The following is an 18,930-nucleotide window of genomic DNA, read 5'->3' on the forward strand; positions in this document are numbered from 1 at the left end:
AGCCTAACCTCTAGGCCTGGGCGCTGTCCCTCAGCATTTTAGCTCAAGGCTAGCGTTCTAACACGAGTCACAGTGGCACTTCTGGTTTTTTCTGCTTATGTGATGCTGAGGAATCGAACCCAGGGCCTCATGCATGCGAGGCAAGCGCTCTACCACTGAGCCACCTTCCCAGCCCCATATCCCATGAGTAGTTTGTTCACCTCCTCCTTTCCTTCCTCTTCCTCATCACTTCCCAAATTTGATGTCATTATTCTGACACATCAAAGATTATTTCTGATTAGCTTCTTATCACAAAATACAGCTGAGAACTCTAGGGAACCATGTCTTAGTTCATTCATTTGTTTGCTGCACTTAAAAAAATTAGATCATACTTAAGAATCATTTTTGATGATTTTCAAACATTTCCTCTAAGTCACAAAGATCTACCATTTCTACCTATCTTAAAGCTGAGGTGACCAGCTAAGTCTGAAGGACTGTCTTAGGATAGAGAACTTCCAGTGTGAAAACCCAAGGAAAGCCCCAGCCAATAGGGTTATGTTGGTGAGTCCATTAAAAGTGTAAAGCTGTGTACCTTTCCTGGGGCACAGGGTAGCATTTCAGGTTTCAGATTTAAAACAAATGCACCCTGAGAATAGGAATCTAGTCACAGAAAGTGGGCTGCCCACACAGATAGAAGGCACAAGCGTCCAGGGGCAGCGTAGAGGAAGAGTACGCTGGCCTGTGCGTGCAGAGCCATACAGCCACAAATGATGGCCGTGAACCAGGAGGCTGATCAGAGAGGTGAATAAAAATTCCTCATTACCCAGGAATGTGCTTTGTTAGCCTAATTGCCTCTCATCTGCACTGTATATATTTTATGCATGAACAACTTTCTGATTTAGAGATGGGATTGATAAAAGCTTTCAGTAAAAGGAAAAATTACCCTTAAAACCCTCCCCAGATGTAGCTGCATTCAATTTAGAAAGATAACATTGGGTCAGAGAAGGGTCGGCCAGTTCAACAATGGCAAGGGGCTGGGCCCTGACAGTCCAGGATCTGGATGTGTTGATGTGACAATGGGTGAGCTGGCAGAGGCTGGGACATTCCTCCCTCAGCCACGTCCCCCAGCCATCCATCTTGTCAGATCATGCTGGAGATCAAAACACATGGAAAGAGCAAAGTAGTCTCAAAATTTTATTATCATTTCAGATAGATTGCAATAAATATCCAGATTTGGCAGCTGAAGAAGGTCCCCGTGTTCTTTTGGTGCACACTTGAAAGATTGGCTCATAAAATAGGCAAAGAGGACTGGAAAATAAGCGAAGCCAGAACTGTTTTTTTTTTAAAAAAAGAAAAGTGGTTAGGAAACAAGAGATTTAGAGAAAATAAGGATTTATTCCCATTTTTGTTTCCAAGTGCAAGAGCATATGGCTCCTTTGAAACGACCTAAAGTTACAATTTTAAAAAGAAGGTAACAATTGTCTCTTTAAAATGCTGGCGATAAATAGGAGGGAACCACCTAACTTTACCAGCTTCCTAGATGTACACAGAGGGTCTGATTTAATGCCCAGGGAATGTGTAGCACTTGAATAATTTATATATATAAGTGGAGTCCTTCAAATTCTCTAAATTGTATTTGCCATATATATATATGTATATATATATATATATATATATATATATATATATATATATATATAATTTTTTTAACTGTGGCTGAGCACCAGTGGCTCATACCTGTAATCCTTGCTACTTAGGAGGCTGAAGTCTGAGGACTGTAGTTTGAAACCAGCCTAGGTAAAAAAAAATCACAAGACTCTTATCCTACATGAACCACCAAAAAGCCAGCCATGGATCTGTGGCTCAAGTGGTACTACACTAGCTTTGAGGAAAAAATGAAAAAGATAAAAATCTCAAGACCATTGCCTAGTTCTTGAATTCAAGCCCCAAGACCAGCATGAAACCAAACAAAAAGGTTGTGCCATACACACCAATTATAATTCACTCTTTTTAAGAACTAGATTTCTCTCTACCTGTTTGGTACCTGGCCCTCCTTGTCTACCCTTTCCCATTTACTTCTTCAATAGGTAACCACGCACTGAACATCTACTATTACTATGTACCAGCAAGCACACTGAGCCTGGGGCTAGAAGACCCACGGGACTAGGTCTTGTTCTCTGATGTATGAGTAAGGGAGACAGCTGGCTAAGGGTAGGGTTGTTTACAGCACAGCACAGGTGTGGTTGGTCCATGGAATCCTGTGTAGGTACCTTTGGTATAGCGAGGGACACTTGATGTAGGTCTGGTCATTTAAGCTGAAAGTTGTCTCAAATGTTAAAAATTTGAAGCTGAACTGAGTGAATGTCTGACTATGTATCAAGGACCTTCTGTCTTGAGTGAGAAAGAATAGCTCCTTTTGCAGCATCCAGAAATAGAACAGTCACCAGACTTGACCAGAGAGGTATGGAGAGGAGCTATCTTTCCTGAATCCCTCAGTGGAGGATGGGTGGATATGATGGGTGGAGAAGATGGGTGGGATACCATGTGACTGGGATCAGGAGGAGCCCCAACATATTCGTTTTCCATTCCTCCCTTATTTCCATCCTCTTCCCTCCTTCCATCTTCCTCTGAGTTGATGCTTGCCAGTTAGAAAACTCTCCTTTGAAAAAGTGAACTACAACACAAAGTCCAACAGTGGAAAGCCCTAAAAGAAAAGTTTCAAGTGGAAGTGTGCAGTGACAACTTGATTCTCAAAGACAGAGGCGTCCATGGGATAATTAATGTCTGCTTACAGAGTCTGGAGCTTAAATTCAGTGATCAACAGTGATCAACATAAAATCAGGTCAATTGTTTTCAAAGGTATCAGAATGGTTCAGAACAAAGGTGTTGGGAAAAAATACCTGCGGTTGAATTGACCTTGCAGACCTATTTTCCCAGGTAACAAGGTGCTTAAAATAGAGACAGGTAGTCCTCAGGATGCGATGGCTATCCTGTTGTCTTACTGTGTTGACATGGAAAGAACTGGAAGAAGTTAAGAGAAAAGACCCACCTGGGTGGGAGGAGAACGGATTTGCTCCCGCCTGAACTCTTCTCCTCATCTCCAGTGATTTCATTATCATCAAATCAAAGGTCACTTCCTGCAAGAGGCAGTGATTCTAGACTGTATCTGGGCATGAGATCCCCAGTAAGACGTTCAGGTGACAGAATGTGTCTACCATCGCCTTTGGTGTACCCTCTGGTTTGGATCTGTGGCCAGAGTAGAAATCAGCCATCAGTGGCTTCTCTGGTCTTGGTGACACAGGCCTGTGGTGTGTTTCAGGTCCTGCTGGGTCTCCTGGCCTGAATGGCTTACATGGTTTGAAGGGTGAAAAAGGAAGCAAAGGTGCTTCAGGTAAGATCAAACCATTCGCAAAGGAATCAGCTTTATTTCAGAAGACCCTGAGATGAAGTAGTGCACTCTCCTCCTATTTCTTCACTGCATAGGACTTGAGAGTAAAACTGAAAAAAAAAAATAGAAAACAACCAATTTAATCTACAGACACAGTATTGCAATTATCTCTAGCACTGCTAATCATTTACATATAAAAGATATTAAACAAATAAAAAAGAAGAAATGATTGGCTCACAGTATGTTTGGTTGGTTTTGAGACAGGCTCTGTGTTAAAAACACTAAGAACCATTGCTTACATGGAGCTTAATTTTTAGATATTATGACTAACAAATAGTCCAGGTACAAATAAAATAACCCCAGCATTGTTTTGTTTTGTGTAGCTATGTCTTGTACCACCACATGGATGTGATTAGAACCATTTGCAGCCTTTAATGTCAGTGCCAAGAAAAATTACCAGAACCATTTGTTGTTATTTTTGATAAATCAGGTTCATCTTCAATATTTGGGGTTTTAGCCTGTTCCAAAAATTACACATTTGTGATGTTACTTTTTCAGCCAAATAATAACCAGACAAAGCATCAGGTAGGACCCACATGTAAACTTGAGTGGGAAATAAAGATATAATTGTGTGGCTAGGTATAAATCTCTTAATGGTGAGATGAAATCTTTATAGAATTTGGAATTTGATCACTTTGGATTTGCTTAGTAGATCTTTTCCATTAAATATCTGATTAAATATATACTTCTTCCCAGAAACCAATGATGTTTATCCCCTTAATAGGAAAACTCCAAAACATAACTCTTTTTATGTTGCTATTTCCACTTCAAAGAAATCGACTCACAATGATTTATTGTTGTATCTTATTTCTTTTTGCTTTACCCATTGAAAGAATTAGAGCATTGATGCTGTTCCCTAAACTCACTCTCTCTCTTTTATTCTTTAATCTGAGAAATAATCATAAAGAAAATAAAGCCTGGAGCTGACCTTGTGCTGGGTCATCAAGGATAATGACAATCCAGCAATGGGACACAATGCCTGCCTGTCCCCAATACAGTCAGAGCGTGTTCTAGTACACACCAGTTCTCTGTCACACTCCTGTGGGGCAGCAGGCATTTTTCATGTACCATGTGCTGACAAATAAGAATAGAATATAATATTGCTGCTCTTTTCCTCATGAAGGTTTGTATGAAATGGGTCCACCAGGCCCAGTGGGACTACCTGGGATAAAAGGGGAGAGAGGAGACCCCGGGAGCCCCGGAATTTCTCCTCCAGGTCCTATTGGAGAAAAAGGCTTCCCGGGCCCCCCAGGTAAGAAGCAGCATGCTTTGTCTCCTCTCTCAACAATTAATTCTGAAACTTGGTGCATGTAATGTGGCTCACCTGTGAACATGTGTGTATACAGGGCCGCCCGGGCCACCTGGTCCTGCAGGTGCTCCAGGAAGAGCTCCGGAGGGTGACATTCCTGAACAAGGCCCATCTGGAGATCAGGGACCTCCTGGCCCTGATGGTCCCAGAGGTATGAGCAGATGATGGCAGAGACTGGCTCTCTTTGCTAGATGCTGCCAGCTCAATAGGACTGTAGGACCAGACCATGGCAGAGCAGCAATGCCCGTGAAACCCCATCAGTTTGGCAGACTGGGTGGAATTTGGGTAGTGGTGGGCACTCATCACCATATTCAGGTCCCAAAGCAGCCCCTGACTCTTCTATGTCAACTCTGCCCTGTCATCTCTGCCCAGATGCAAACAGAATGCAGAGCAAGCATCATATCGCTGACTTGGAGCTGCTCAGTGAGGCTTCAGAGGTGCCCGTTAGGTGGCAGGACGTAGGCCTGCTGCACACAGACGTCCTGAGAGGCGGGTAGCTTGTAATCCCTCTCACCACTTCACAAGGACGCCTTCTGAAAGGGCAAGATTTGGGGAGCTCTTGTAAGCTAGCTGACTTTTTATTTAGGAGTCAGCTCAGTCCCACAGATTGTCCCGTGCAGTTCTCACATGCTTCTAGAATTCTTCTACAGAGACATAAATATCATTTGGGGATGTTTATAACTTTAAGAAGAATAGAATTGTCCAGTGCAAAACAAAAAATCAAAGCAATAAAATATTCTAAGAAATATAAATGCCCAATGCAAAAGTATTTGTGATCAACTTATTCCTGTCTGTAGATACTTGTTTTCAAATAGAGTACTATATTTAATTGCACGAACATTCATTTTCTATCAGCCATAGTTTTTCAAAAATATATAACCGATTTATAACCACTCCATCCATTAGTCATCCATTCACCCATCCTTCCTTCCTTCCATCTATCCATCTATCCACCTTTCCATTATCTATCCATCCGTCTTATTAAAGTAGTGAGATGACACCACATACAGAGCAGAAGCTGATCTCTCAAAAGGAAATGTCGTGGAGAAAGATGAAGTCTTGTGTGGGTTCATTATTTCTTTTTTATTTTTCTTTTTATTTCTTTTTATTTTTTATTTTTTGGGTCCAGTTGTAGGCCTGAACTCTGGGCCTGGACGCTGTCCCTCAGCTCTTCAGCTCAAGGCTAGTGCTCTACCACTTGAGCCACTTCCAGCTTTTTCTGCTTATGTGGTGCTGAGGAATTGAACCCAGGGCCTCATGCATGCAAGGCAAGCGCTCTACCACTGAGCCACCTTCCCAGCCCGAGGGTTCATTATTTCTAATGGCTCCTAACCCATTATCTTTACCATTTCTAAACCCAGGCTCCATGGGATGTACTCTATATTTCACTGTAAAATGATTGACATTCATTCTTCTATTCACTAAAATGCCTTTCAAATCACTAAAATTTTAAGAAGTTCTCTGAGAGCCAATCAACTCCTTTGTCTTTGGCTGAAAGAAAATGTTCCCTCCTTTCCTTGTCAGGAGAGCCTGGGCCTCCAGGCCCCCCTGGGAGTGTGGATCTTCTGAAAGGGGATCCTGGTGACTATGGCTTACCAGGTGCCCCAGGATCCCCAGGCCCACCAGGTCCTCCTGGATGTCAGGGTATTCCAGGATGCGATGGAAAAGATGGCCAGAAAGGTATGACTATAAGTACCTTATATACTATGTATCTTACAGTAGACCATCTTGGGGGTACTGTCCTTCTATGGTAAAAGCCTGCTTTTTGGTTTGGGGTTGGGGGAAAAACAGTGACTATTATTTCCAGAATTCCCTGACTTCCACCAAGAGCCTTCAACTTTGAGTAAAAGTTGGAAAGTTCAGGGTACAGGGCTTTTTAAAATTCCAGTTTGGCTTCATCTGGATCATGGATGCGTTCTCTTTAATCTTTCTGCTCGATCGGTCAGTTTACTTCAGACGGTGGTAGCTGTCTCAGCCTTCCAGAGTCAGACAATCTTTCATGTGAGATGCTGATTTTGCTCTCTCTTTTTGGATCTTCATGGTAAATCAGACTATTACTGTCGCCAGTCCATTTCATTCTGTGCCCTCATTGTCATGTTTCTTTTAGGACCAATGGGATTTCCAGGGCCTCCTGGCCCCCCTGGCTTTCCTGGCCCACCTGGAGAAAAAGGTTTACCTGGACCTCCAGGTAGAAAAGGGCCCCTGGGCCCTCCAGGTAAACAATTAATGTACGGCCAATTTCTAAGCAACCTGAAGGTAGCATTTTGTCTAAACATCTAGAAGGATCAGAATCCAAAGGTTATCAATTATTTTGAAATTGTTAAACTCTTGTGAGTTAAACCCTTTTGGATATAAGCTCTTTATGTACTGCATGTACTTTATGTACTTATATTTGGTACGCTTATAAGTGTTTTCCTAACAAATTTAAAAATTAGCTAGGTACCATATAATTTTAGCAACTCAGGGGGGTGAGATATGGGATCTTGGTCAGAAGCCTGCCCAGGCAAACAAATTTGAGAGATTCCTTATCTCCAGATAACTAGCAAAAATCTAGAATTGAAGGCATGCTTCCAGTGCTAGTATACCAGCTACCACAAGAACAAAAAGCCAAAATCAACTAAGAAAGAATTGGGGAGACAAGGAGAGAGTGTAAATAGGTTTGTATGTTTGATCTTGGCAGAAGTAATATCTTTCAAGATCCTGAATCAATATCATGGCAATATAGTAACAATTTAGAATAGTTTATAATCTCTTAAATTGGTCCTCTAATCCAGAGAATATATAAAGTTCTTTGCTTTATGAGGGATCATATTACAACAGAACAAAGGGCTTGGCACTTAGATTTTTTTAAAAAAAAAATTTTTTTTTCCAGTGCCTTACCTATAGAACTGGACAAATTAATACAGAATTTTCAGAAGCCTTTAAATAGACATAGTTCCTGGGCACATTGGTTCAGGGCATATTTACCATAAGAAATCAGCTAGAATTGTGTATTTCTCAAGAGAGTTTCACGTCAAGTTTTCCTAGAGAGGAAAACTCCATTAGTGCTCAGAGCTGTCTGCCCCCGTCCGTCACCTGGCTGAGGACTTCTGCTGAAAATAGAATGCTGTCGTTGTGCACGTCAGCGATGCTGCCTCAAATGATTGCTTAGGTTCTCAATAAATCAATGTCATTTCTGTCCTAATTTAAACATTCTAACGTCTCTTTCCACCATGTGAAAATCGTGGCATGGCCTCAAATTTTTGGCTTTGGAATCTCCGCAGGCTCCAGAGGTAAGCATTGCTGTGACGTGAATGGTTAGCCACGCTGGTTGCTTTCTCTTCTCTTCTGCCTTTGCCAGGAAAAGCAAATGCAGAGGAAATGGTTTTTGTGAATTACACCAGAGTATTGTTTTTTGTTTTGTAGAAAGAATGCTATGTTATATTAGGTTTTAAGGCCTCCTTTTCCTTGTTTACCCTCCTATTTGTGTCCTAATCATGACCCTCATTATAGTTGGTCACAATGGGGTAGACACTTAGCTTCTACAATTTCAATTTGGGCTCAAAGTCTGAGTATTCCCATCAATGTTACAGCACACACTAATGTAAGTTCCCTTTGTGACTTCTATGATATAAACACACTGAACAATCCCGAATACCAACATTCTTAAGAGATGGTCCCTTATCCTTCAAACTATGACAAGCCTTTCCTAGCATACCTTTCTGTCCATTTTCTTTTTTCTTTTTCTGTTCTTTTTTTAACTTCCTGTCCATTTTCAAAGGACAAATTTCTTGGTGTGTTAAAAAGCAAATGCTCACTTAACACATCACCATGTAAAAGCAACATATAATTTTGTGCCTGGCACTTTCAATGAAATTAACAAGTGTTTCTGAAAAGAGAAAAAGGAAAATAAGTGAATGTGTGCATTTATTCTTTCCTGGTATTTGATATTAACCTTTCTTGCCTTGAATCTAGATGCCATATATTATTTTCAGGGCCCTTTGAAGACAAACCACAGGTCTCTTCTTTCAGGTTTTGTTTTATTTAAAGAGTAAAGGAAAAAAAAAGCACTGATGTCTCATACCTGCAATCCTGGCTATCAGGAAGCTGAGATCTGAGGATCATACTTTAGAGCCAACCCAGACAGAAAAGTTTGTGAGACTTTTAGCTCTAAACTACCAAAAAGCCAGAAATGGAGCTGTGGTTCCAACAGCAGAGTGTTAGCCTTGCACCAAAAAAAAAAAAAAAAAAAGCAAAAAACAATTTTAAACTGTTGTATTTTAATATTCATATTTAAAAATAAGTATATTTGAGTTTTTATTTTAGTACTTTCTGTGTGGCTGTATGAGAAATCATTCAAAGACAACTTTAACATTCTAAATCTAAAATCTAGCCAAAAGACCACCCCATCCCCATTGCCCAGCCACTTCCTCTGGGAAGGCCCAAGTGTCTTTCCCAACTCAGCCATAGTGTTAAAGCCACATTTTACTTTCAAATGAACGTATTGTGAACGTCTATCTGTCCCTGTGCTGCTTGTGTTTTCATACTATGTTTTATGAGAGGCTCAATTTGGATCAGCTTCTAGATTCAAGTCCATTTTTCACAGGCACATGGAGGATTATAGATGGAAACTTTGTGGTTTGGGTGACATTTTGCTAAGATTTTTCTTAGTGCTTTACTGTTACGGTTGCTAAAATTGTTACCCACCTTTGTAGGAATGTGAAGAAAAGCAGAAGGAATCCAATGGTAATATTTTAACATGTTTAATTTCTTAGAATTTATCACACAGGGATCTCTAGGGTAAGGCTGTGACTTGGGGGTCAAGTATTTGCCTAGCAGGCCCAAGACCCTAAATGCAATCCCCTGTAAAACATGATGATGATGATGATGATGATGATGATGATGATGATGATGATGATGATGATATTGAGGCAAGATGATATGATGGTCATTCTGGGTTTGAATCTGGACTCTGCCATCTGTTGCTGTATGATCATAAATGTATCAGTTATTTACTGGTTTTCTTACTTTGTATATGTCTCTTGAACCACTCCAATATTATTTCCTCAAGGAGCAAAGTCATTGGGTTAGAGCTTCTAGTAATTCTGAAATTAGATTATTTTTGTGCATGCTGGGACTGTGATCTTGCTTGACATTTTGCTCAAGGCTGGAGCTCTACCATCTAAATCACAACTCCACTTATGGCTTTTTGCTGGTTAATTGAAGATAAGAGTCTCATGGACTTTTCTACCTTGGCTGAGTTCAAACTATGCTCTTCAGATCTTAGCTCTCTGAGTAGCTAGGATTACAAATATGATCCACCAGCATTTGGCTGCAAGTCTGCAATTCTGTTTGAATAACAAACTAGGAAAACCCACCTTACTGCTGTGCTATGAATTAGGAGATAGGTTTTAGAGACAAACCTTATGAAATGCCACGTGTGGCTGGTGCCCCAGCATAAAGTGAGCCTAAATCTTGGAGATCACATCAATGTCATGATGCTGTTGGTGCCTTAATGAATTGTCACCATTGCACACTTCCACTTCCTCTGGTAATCCATTCATCATACCAGAAGTCAGTGGTCCCTTTAATCAGCAAATGCCTCCTACAAGATTTCAATGCATCTCTGCAGTGAACTAAGCAAGTTCCTGCCTTCACTGAATGTGTGCACACATGCACACACACACACACACACACACACACACACACACACACACACACACACACACACAAATTTAACATTAGTATAATGTGGGAAGTCCATGTTTAACTGGAGACTGCAGAAAGAGCTGACTCATAAGCATTTGATCCCATCACACAGGGGTGATTCTAATTTCAGGTGAGCCTGGACCACCTGCAGATGCAGATGCCTGTCCCCGAATCCCAGGGCTCCCTGGGGTACCAGGCCCCAGAGGACCAGAAGGGGCTGTGGGACTCCCTGGACAGAGAGGCCCTCCAGGACCAGGTATGAACTTTACTCTGTTAATTATTTGTGTCATATTGCTGAAGTGAAAATCTAGATCTGTAACAAAAGTTTATTATAAAGGTGATGTACAGAGGGTTTACAGTTACGTAAGTAAGGAAAGGACTATGTTTCTTTTTGAACTGTTACCCCCTCCTTCATTTTCTCCCACTTTTCCCCCTCCTGAGCCCCCTCCTCTCAAGTTGTAGAGTTCATTTTCAACATAGTATCTAATAAATATCACTGTTGCATTGGTTCACACTTTGTCCTACCATTTCTATGATTCCCTTTCTCTTTCCCAATCGAGATGAACTTATATATAAGACAAATGGTACAGAAATTAAAAAAACAGAGACAACAGGGAATAAACAAAAGGAGAAAAAAAGAAAACAGTATAATTAAAAAATTCTCTTGTTTCCATTTCTTGGAGTTCATTTCGATAAGCATCATTTTACATGGTCATATGCACATAGCTATTGAGCCATTGTGATCCTCTCCTAAGAATATCCTCCTTTGTTCTCAGTGTGAAAATCCTTAAAGTGTTGTTTAATTAATCATGTCCAAGTGTTTTATTATGCTACTTTTTAAATTGGAGCCTAAATAACTAGAGATGATGAGGCACTAAAAATTTCCTTCCATTTCTTTTAACCAGTTTTTATTCATAGATTCAAAGGGCTAATCAAGTTCTAATTAGATCTATATGTCTCTTCTATTTTTGTGATAAACTTTGCTCAAATCTTTTATGCTTGGTCAACTTTTGGGGGTGGGTTTTTGAAATCTCTTAGCACATCAAAATAGATATTCTGTTAATCACCATTAGCTGTTGAATGATAAACAATTACATCTGGTTCTGTAGAATAGAAACTAAGCCTATGGGAAGAGAGAAGGAGGTGAACGCATAGAGGAAGAATAGGGAGGAGGTAGATGCTCTTACTGTTGCTATTGCATCATTCCTTTAATTGATATTACTATTGCTCACTATGGTGGCAGGATCCTTATTGTATATAGATGCAAACCACATTCTTCTGTTAGGAAGTATCTTCCAAGTACTTTCTTTTCAGCTATCTGTTATCACTTTGGGTAATTTACAGATAGATCAGGGAGTCTGGGATTGGATGTCTGGAAGGCACTGGTATCTTCAGACCAGTTGGAGGTACCCATGATTCCAGAAACATGATATGCAAATTATCAGAAGGCCTCCCTCTAACTTCTCCCACTGTCCAGCTGTGATAGGAGCTCTTAATATTTTAGTTACAAGGAATTAGAAGTTGTGTCACCTGTTTTTCCTAGTGGTTCCCTAGACTCAAGAAGCTGAACACCTAAAAGATGTCCCTTCAACTTCTTGGGTAGAGGCCAAAGCCTCCCTAGAGCCTTTTTCAAGCTGACTGTTTGCTGGTAGTGTTTTCTGCACGGCAACTGTTGGTGCACAAGGTTAATTGGGTTTCAGTGACATCCTTCAGCATGCTGTGACTACTTATTTACCTTTCTTTCTTTGGTTCTCATTGCATGTGAGAAGTTCTAACTGGTCAATAAACATTTTAAATACATGCTATACTGTGCATATATCAGTCATGTATATCTATTTTTTGCATATGTTTATTTTTACATCTTTTTAAATGTGTTTTTATTGTAAAAATTCTGTACAGAGGGGTTACAGTTATACGAGCAAGGTAATGAGTACATTTCCTGCCAAGCATTGTCAAGCCTCCTCCTTTGTTTTTCCCCTATCATCTCTTCCCTCCCACCTCCACAACTACACTCCCCCCACCCTCCGCCTAAATTGTAAAGTTCGTTTTTCAACATAGTGTCTTGCACATCTCATTGTTACAATGAGTCAACCTGTATCCTTATTTAAGCATTTTGTTTTTTTCCTTCCCCTCCCCAAATTAGAGAAGTGTATATATAAGATGCAGGACAATTACATCAAATACACTGAAAACAGGGATTATACCATGGGGGAGGAACATACAAAGAAATAAAAAAAATCACATGGTACATTATAAATATGTTAGAAACAATAGCAAGAAAGGAAAAGCCATTTGTGTCCCTATGACCAGATAAGATGATGTTAAGTGAAATGAACCCCATGATAGGGACATACATCTATTTTTTACATATATGCTTTGCCTATATCTCCAGGACTGCCTCCCAACTCTTAAAAAAATAACTTGCAACTAGAAGCTGTGACCTGTTGTAAGGATCTGCAGATTGTTTAATAAATATTTCCAGTTTCCCTCCATCTGGTACTACTGTGAGCAGTACAAAGATGAGTCGTCCAATGTGTTTTCCTTAACTGGGGAATCCCAGTCACGTGGCAGAAATAGCTAGCAGGACAGAAGTAACTCAAAGGTCAATTATAATTCATGCCTTAAGCGTGTTACAAACGAAGGACAGTAGGAGATTGGGTCAGAAAGTGGTAAGACACATGTGGAGCTTGGTAGGACCATGAAGACCCAGCGAGGGCTGGCATTTGAGCAGAGTCTGAAGGAAAGCTTTGGTTGAGGAGCCAGAATTGTCCAACAAGGAGACAGCAGGACCGTAGGTAGATTGGTCTATTAATGTAGTAATGAGGAATCAGCTACATTCTTGTTTCTCTAAGTGTGTGGTCCAAGGATCAGTGCTCCATTTCCAGGCCTACTGAACCTGAATCTGCATTTTAATAAGATCCTGGGACATTTATGAACATTTAAATTTGAGAAACCCTTACCGTAGCCTATGAATGCTCTCTTTAAAAGATGTTAATGCCTTCCCTAGTGATTCCATCCCAATTGCAGGTTCAAGTCACCTAGAGGAAATAGAAAAGGTTCTAGTGCTTGAGCCTCGTATGTCAGACCAATGGAAGGAAGAGGGGTCTGAGCCCAATCCCACAGATGACGCAAACAGGCAGCAGAGGCAGAAACCCGCTGTTGTACCCCAACATCAAAACTGAGATCCTGATGGTGGGTGGGTTTGTCCATCATAGTGGCTTTAGGAAACAGCTAAAGAAAAACAACTGAAAGAAAATATACCAAGGATAGATTCTGTAATCTTCAACTTCCTAGTGAAATCGGACATGTGAAGATTCTCTCTCTCTCTCTCTCTCTCTCTCTCTCTCTCTCTCTCTCTCTCTCTCTCTCTCTCTCTCTCTCTCTCTCTCTCTCTCTCTCTCTCTCTCTCTCTCTCTCTCTCTCTCTCTCTCTCTCTCTCTCTGAAGATTGTGAGTTCTGAAAGAGAGCTTGCTTGCTACCCAGGCCCAGGTGTGATTGCCAGTGCCAATTCCTCCTGATGCAGGCTGGAGGGGCTCATCCACAGGGGCTCATCCTTCTCTGGCTTGCTTTGCCTTCTTAAAGGTGATAATGACCCTGTCTGATGACAGTGGGGGCCTTGTCCCAAGACCAGCTCTCTGCCACAGAATGTGACCATTGTTACACAAAACAAGAACTTTCTCAGTTCTCCCAGTGAGCCATTCCTCTCTCTCCAGGGTCTCTCAGCCCAGCTTCCATCACTCCTCAGCTCAGCTTCCTGGGGTCGCCTTTGCCCTACAGAATACCTGCTTCATTATTGCTTTCTTTGGGGGTCCCTGTTCTCTGATACTACCTCCTGTTGACAAGGAACCAGAAGTCATTCTCAATGTTTTCTGCATTCCCTTCTCCCACCTGTTACCACTGGGAATCTGGCTAGCTAAGAGTGACAGGTCTAAAAGGGCCCAATCCTGACTGACCAGGCCTACCTTAGGTGTAGGTTTCTCAGTACCCTTCCTTTCCTGAAGAGGATTCTTTCAAAAATGTGGGGGGGGGTTGGGGAGGGGGTACGTGCACAACAATTACAGTTGGCTGAGTTGTGAAAAACAGCTGCTTCTAGAAGAAAACACTTCCACTTAAAATGACATTATTCTTTTCTTCCTATTTTCTTTGGAGACGGGACTGACATAAAACACACCAAACTTCCCGCTCTGTCCTTCCAAGCACGAATACCACACTAAGTATAAGTGGTATCTACTCAGGGCCCTCCACCCCAGGAGACCTAATGCTCTATATCCACACATCTCCTCCCTCTGCAACTTTTCCTCCAGGGAGGCCCTCCAAGCCTTCCATTTCCTAAAGTAAACGCAAAGGCAGTTTCCCTTTTGTTTTGAGTTGTCCTTGCCTAATGTGTGTGTCCATATCCTGTGAGGGATGTATTTGTCTTCACTCAGGTTAACGAGGGCTTTCCTTCCTGTCTCTGGGAAAATGTCATCCCCTAACATCTTATCCTAAAGGAAACAAAGTGTGCATTGTAACACTTGGCATGGAGATCCACAGATCAATCAGAGATGATGGCACTTGGAGTCCATATGTCAGGTGGCATGTCTGGTACCTGTCCAATAGATGAAGGCAATTCTAACAAATCCATGAACCAACTCCTCTTCAGTCCTTGGAAGTCCTTTGTAGACATGCATAGTGGCTGCATGTTGGGCCCCTTTTGTCAGATAGGATGGAGAAAACTCAGTGTTTTTTCTGAAGCAAGTGACATTGTTCTTGATGCTGGTGGGGGAAGTCACACCAGCTCTCAATCCAGGGAGAAGAGGTACTTGCCTTGTTACATGGAGAGTAAAGCTGTACTCCCCTGAACGGGAAGACCTGTCCTCCTACAAGGTGCAGGCACCTTCAGGACACTAGGCACAAATGTATTTCTAATCCTGGGGCTCAAAGGTGGGGTGACGTTAATAAGGGCACTAAAGAATCAAAAAGAGACTTCTCTAGAAAGGAAATAAGAATGGCCAATAGACACATGAAGAAACGTTCAACATCTCTGGCCATAAAAGAAAGGCAAATCAAAACCACATTGAGATTCTATCTCATCCCAGTTAGAATGGCCATTATCAAGAAAACAAATAATCATAGATGCCGGCAGGGATGTGGCCAAAAGGGAACACCACTAGCTACTACACTGTTCTTGGGAATATAAACTTGTTCAACTACTCTGGAAACCAGCATGGAGGTTCCTCAAAAGACTAAACATAGAGCTCCCCTATGATCCAGCAATCTCACTTGTAGGCATTTACCCAAATGATCACAAACAAGGCCACACTAAAGCTACAAACACAACTATGTTCATTGCAGCATTATTTACCAGAGCTAAGATATGGTACCAACCCAGATGCCCCTGGGTAGATGAATGGAAAAAGAAAATGTAATACATATATACATAGGCTCCATGATTTCCCTCATTTGTAATAATTAGTATATGCCTAGGATAGTCCTAGCAGAGGATCACACTAGCTCAACAGCTGTGTACATATGACCATATAAAACAATGCTAATCAGAATGAACTCCTAGATATGAAAACAAGAGTTCTTTTTTTTAAAAAATGTACTGTGTGAAGTTATTCCTTTTTTTCTCCCCCACCCTTTGGTTTATCCCCTGTTGTCACTGTTTTTGATTTTGTTACCCTGTGTCTTGTATATATGTTTATCTGATTTGGGGAAGGAAAGGAGAATAACAAGGGAGACAAAGGACAAAGGGTCAACCAATGCAACAGCAATACAAGACTATGTTGGAAATGAACTTTACAGCTTGGGGGGAGGGGAGTCAGGGGCGAGGGAAAGTGAGAGAAAATGAGGGAGGGGGTAACAATGTTCAACAAGAAACGTACTTATTACCTCAATTATGTAACTGTAATCCCACTGTTCATCACCCTTAAATAAAATTAAAAATGAAAGGTGGGGTGATAGCTCATTAACCACCATGACACGAATGAAGTCGACTGGCCCCAGGGTGGAGGACAAAGACCATCTGGGGACAGAAGTAACAGCCCCAGACTAGCCATGTTAGAACAGATCTTCCAAGCAGCAAGAGCCTTACATTGGAGCTGGTTCTAGGAGGCAAGGCTGGTCAGAGAAGAGGGGGAAGGGAGAAATGTATCTCATCCCCTGCCCTCAATATTCCAGGCTCTCAACATGCTACCTGTTCACAATTCCTGGCCCTTTTGTGTGACTCAAACCCTGTCCCTCCCCAACTCCCAGTCAGCCTCCACTGTGTTAGTCTCTAAAGGCAGCATCTAGGCCTTTGTGGGTGCTGTTCAATCCACCCATGTACCCTATGATATTGATGTTCCAAGTTCATGGTCACTCCCTGGATGTTTCTTCTATTCCAGTGGAAGATTCAAGGCTAGTAACCTTCTCTCTCTGTTTCTGTGTCTTTTCCATATAATCTTTAGTGTCACATTTGTGTCACCAGAACACATTCTTGCTTGTTTGATTTGTACAACTTCTTAGATCAGGGGCCTCAAACCCATTTTCGGTGAAGATCCAGACAGTGGGTGTGTATCAGACTCTGGAGGCTCAGCACTGCTACTGCAGCATAGGTGATACATGATTAGTGAGCCTGGCCTCACCTGTGGATGGCGGACTCGCCCACAGTGACTGGCCACCTCCCCACAACCATAGCAGCTTGAGGGCCACTGCTCTGAGCTGTCCCCCATTGTAGCACGGGTCCTCTCAGCCCAATTCTCTTCACGTTTGGGGCCAGATCATCTGCTACCTGGAGGGACATTCTGCATTGGAGGTATTGAGTGGCCTTTCCCCACCAGATGCCAGTATTGGGACCCGATCTCCCATAAAATATCTCTGGACAATGTCCTATGATGAACAGAAGTCCTTCACACTGAGAACTGTTTGTGTAGGGAGATGTGTGGTGGGGATGGGTAAGGGTAGAATTTGTGTAGGGAGTAAGTATCTTGTAAAGAAGAGAAAAAGCAATTAAGCCTATTGTGTTTGAAGGCCCAGCTGGCTGTGTAGCCGTCTACTCTTAGATCTGCACATGTTTTTAAAAAGAGATCACACTCAGCACGCTCTTCTGAACATGCCATTACTTCTATGTCATTACATGTTTTCCTACAACATTATCTGTAGTGGCTACAGAATGTTGCAGCATTCGATTGTACCGTGATTTATTTAACCACTGCTTTCATGAATTATTTATTGATTGCTTTGGTGCCAGCACTCTGGAAGAAAGAAATTAATCCAGCCAGGCTTCTCTCTTGGAACAACAGACTATCTAGAAGTGAAGGGACGAACCAGCCAGCACCCATATGTGGGTAATGTGAGAATTTGTAACAGCTGATCTTAACTTGGAGGTGGAAGGGGGATGTGGAAAGCCTGGAATCTCAAGATTTATGGAACATCTGGGTCTTCTGGAAAGCTTATGGTAGATAACGCAGACTGCTGAGTGGCAACCTGGACTTTCTGGCTTGTTAGGTGTGGAGAAAGCTCTGAGGTGCTCACTTGCACCAGGCTTCCTGGTGATGTTGCTGCTCACTATGGTTTAAGTAAGGTACTTCTACTTTTTCCCCATGATGAACAACTGGTATCTTCCTGGATAATGAATATTTTGCCCATAAATCATCCTTGATTCTAATGGAGAAGTGTAATGCTAGGAAGAGGGGCTTGGGAACTAGATTACACACGCACACACCCTCTCTGAGATTCATTTTCCTCAGCTGTATAAAAACAAGGCTGCTTGTGAAAATTATGACTTGACTCTTCTAATAAGCTCTTAGAATAGTCTGAAAGAACAAAAGTGTGTTTGCTATTCATATTAATGGTATTGTTAAGATAATAAGTTCCATGCATCAAAGATCTGGTTTCAAGAATAGGCAGAGCTGGGCACCAGTAGCTCGTGCCTGTAATTCTAGCTACTCAGAAGTCTGAGATCTGAGGATCATGGTTCAAAGCCAGCCTACTCAGAAAAGCCCATGAGACTCTTATGGCCAATTAACTACCAAAGAACCAGATGTGGAATTATGGATCAAGTGGTAGAGGGCAAACCTTGAGCAAAACAGCTCAGGGACAGTGCTCAGACCCTGAGTTCATGCCTCAGGACCACTACCACTCTCAAAAATAGGCAGAAACCCTCCCCTACAGTATAACCCCTGCTTTCACTGTATTTGATGTCAGTATAATTTGTGGAGGGGAAGGAGAAAAACAAATTGTTTAAATAGGGATACAGGTGGACCTATTGCAACAATGAGATGTACAAGTCATTATGTCGAAAAATGAACTTTACAACTTTGGTGCGGGGGGGGGGGGTAGCGGGGAGGATTGGGTGGGGTGCGGGGGGAGGATGGGAAGGGATGGGAAGGGGAAACAAAGGAGGAGGCTACAATGCTTGATAAGAAATGTACTCATTATCTTGCCCATGTAATTTGTAACCCCTCTGTACAGTATTTTCACAATAAAAAAAATAAATTATGGTGAAAGAAAAAAAAATAGGCAGAAAGAAGAAAATAGAAAT

The 18,930-nt window shown here is 41.7% G+C and overlaps 1 protein-coding gene across 8 annotated transcripts in view; it reads left to right on the top strand.

The window, feature by feature from the left end:
• Window positions 1-18,930, top strand: part of Col4a4 (collagen type IV alpha 4 chain) — a 125,188-nt gene that overhangs the window by 94,703 nt on the left and 11,555 nt on the right. For 7 of the 8 annotated variants that reach the window (XM_070015718.1, XM_070015711.1, XM_070015710.1 and 4 more), the window contains 5 exons: window positions 3,299-3,370; window positions 4,551-4,679; window positions 4,774-4,887; window positions 6,261-6,416; window positions 6,844-7,999. In XM_070015718.1, the coding sequence (XP_069871819.1) occupies window positions 3,299-3,370; window positions 4,551-4,679; window positions 4,774-4,887; window positions 6,261-6,416; window positions 6,844-7,016 (644 nt within the window). In that variant the 3' untranslated portion in view covers window positions 7,017-7,999. Of the gene's footprint in view, window positions 1-3,298; window positions 3,371-4,550; window positions 4,680-4,773; window positions 4,888-6,260; window positions 6,417-6,843; window positions 8,009-10,554; window positions 10,681-18,930 lie in introns of those variants that run through there. The other variant, XM_070015744.1, reaches the window with a different exon arrangement.

The sequence above is a fragment of the Dipodomys merriami genome, unplaced genomic scaffold, assembly GCF_024711535.1.
Source record: "Dipodomys merriami isolate MVZ:Mamm:240054 unplaced genomic scaffold, mDipMer1.0.p SCAF_1, whole genome shotgun sequence".
Taxonomy (NCBI): domain Eukaryota; kingdom Metazoa; phylum Chordata; class Mammalia; order Rodentia; family Heteromyidae; genus Dipodomys; species Dipodomys merriami.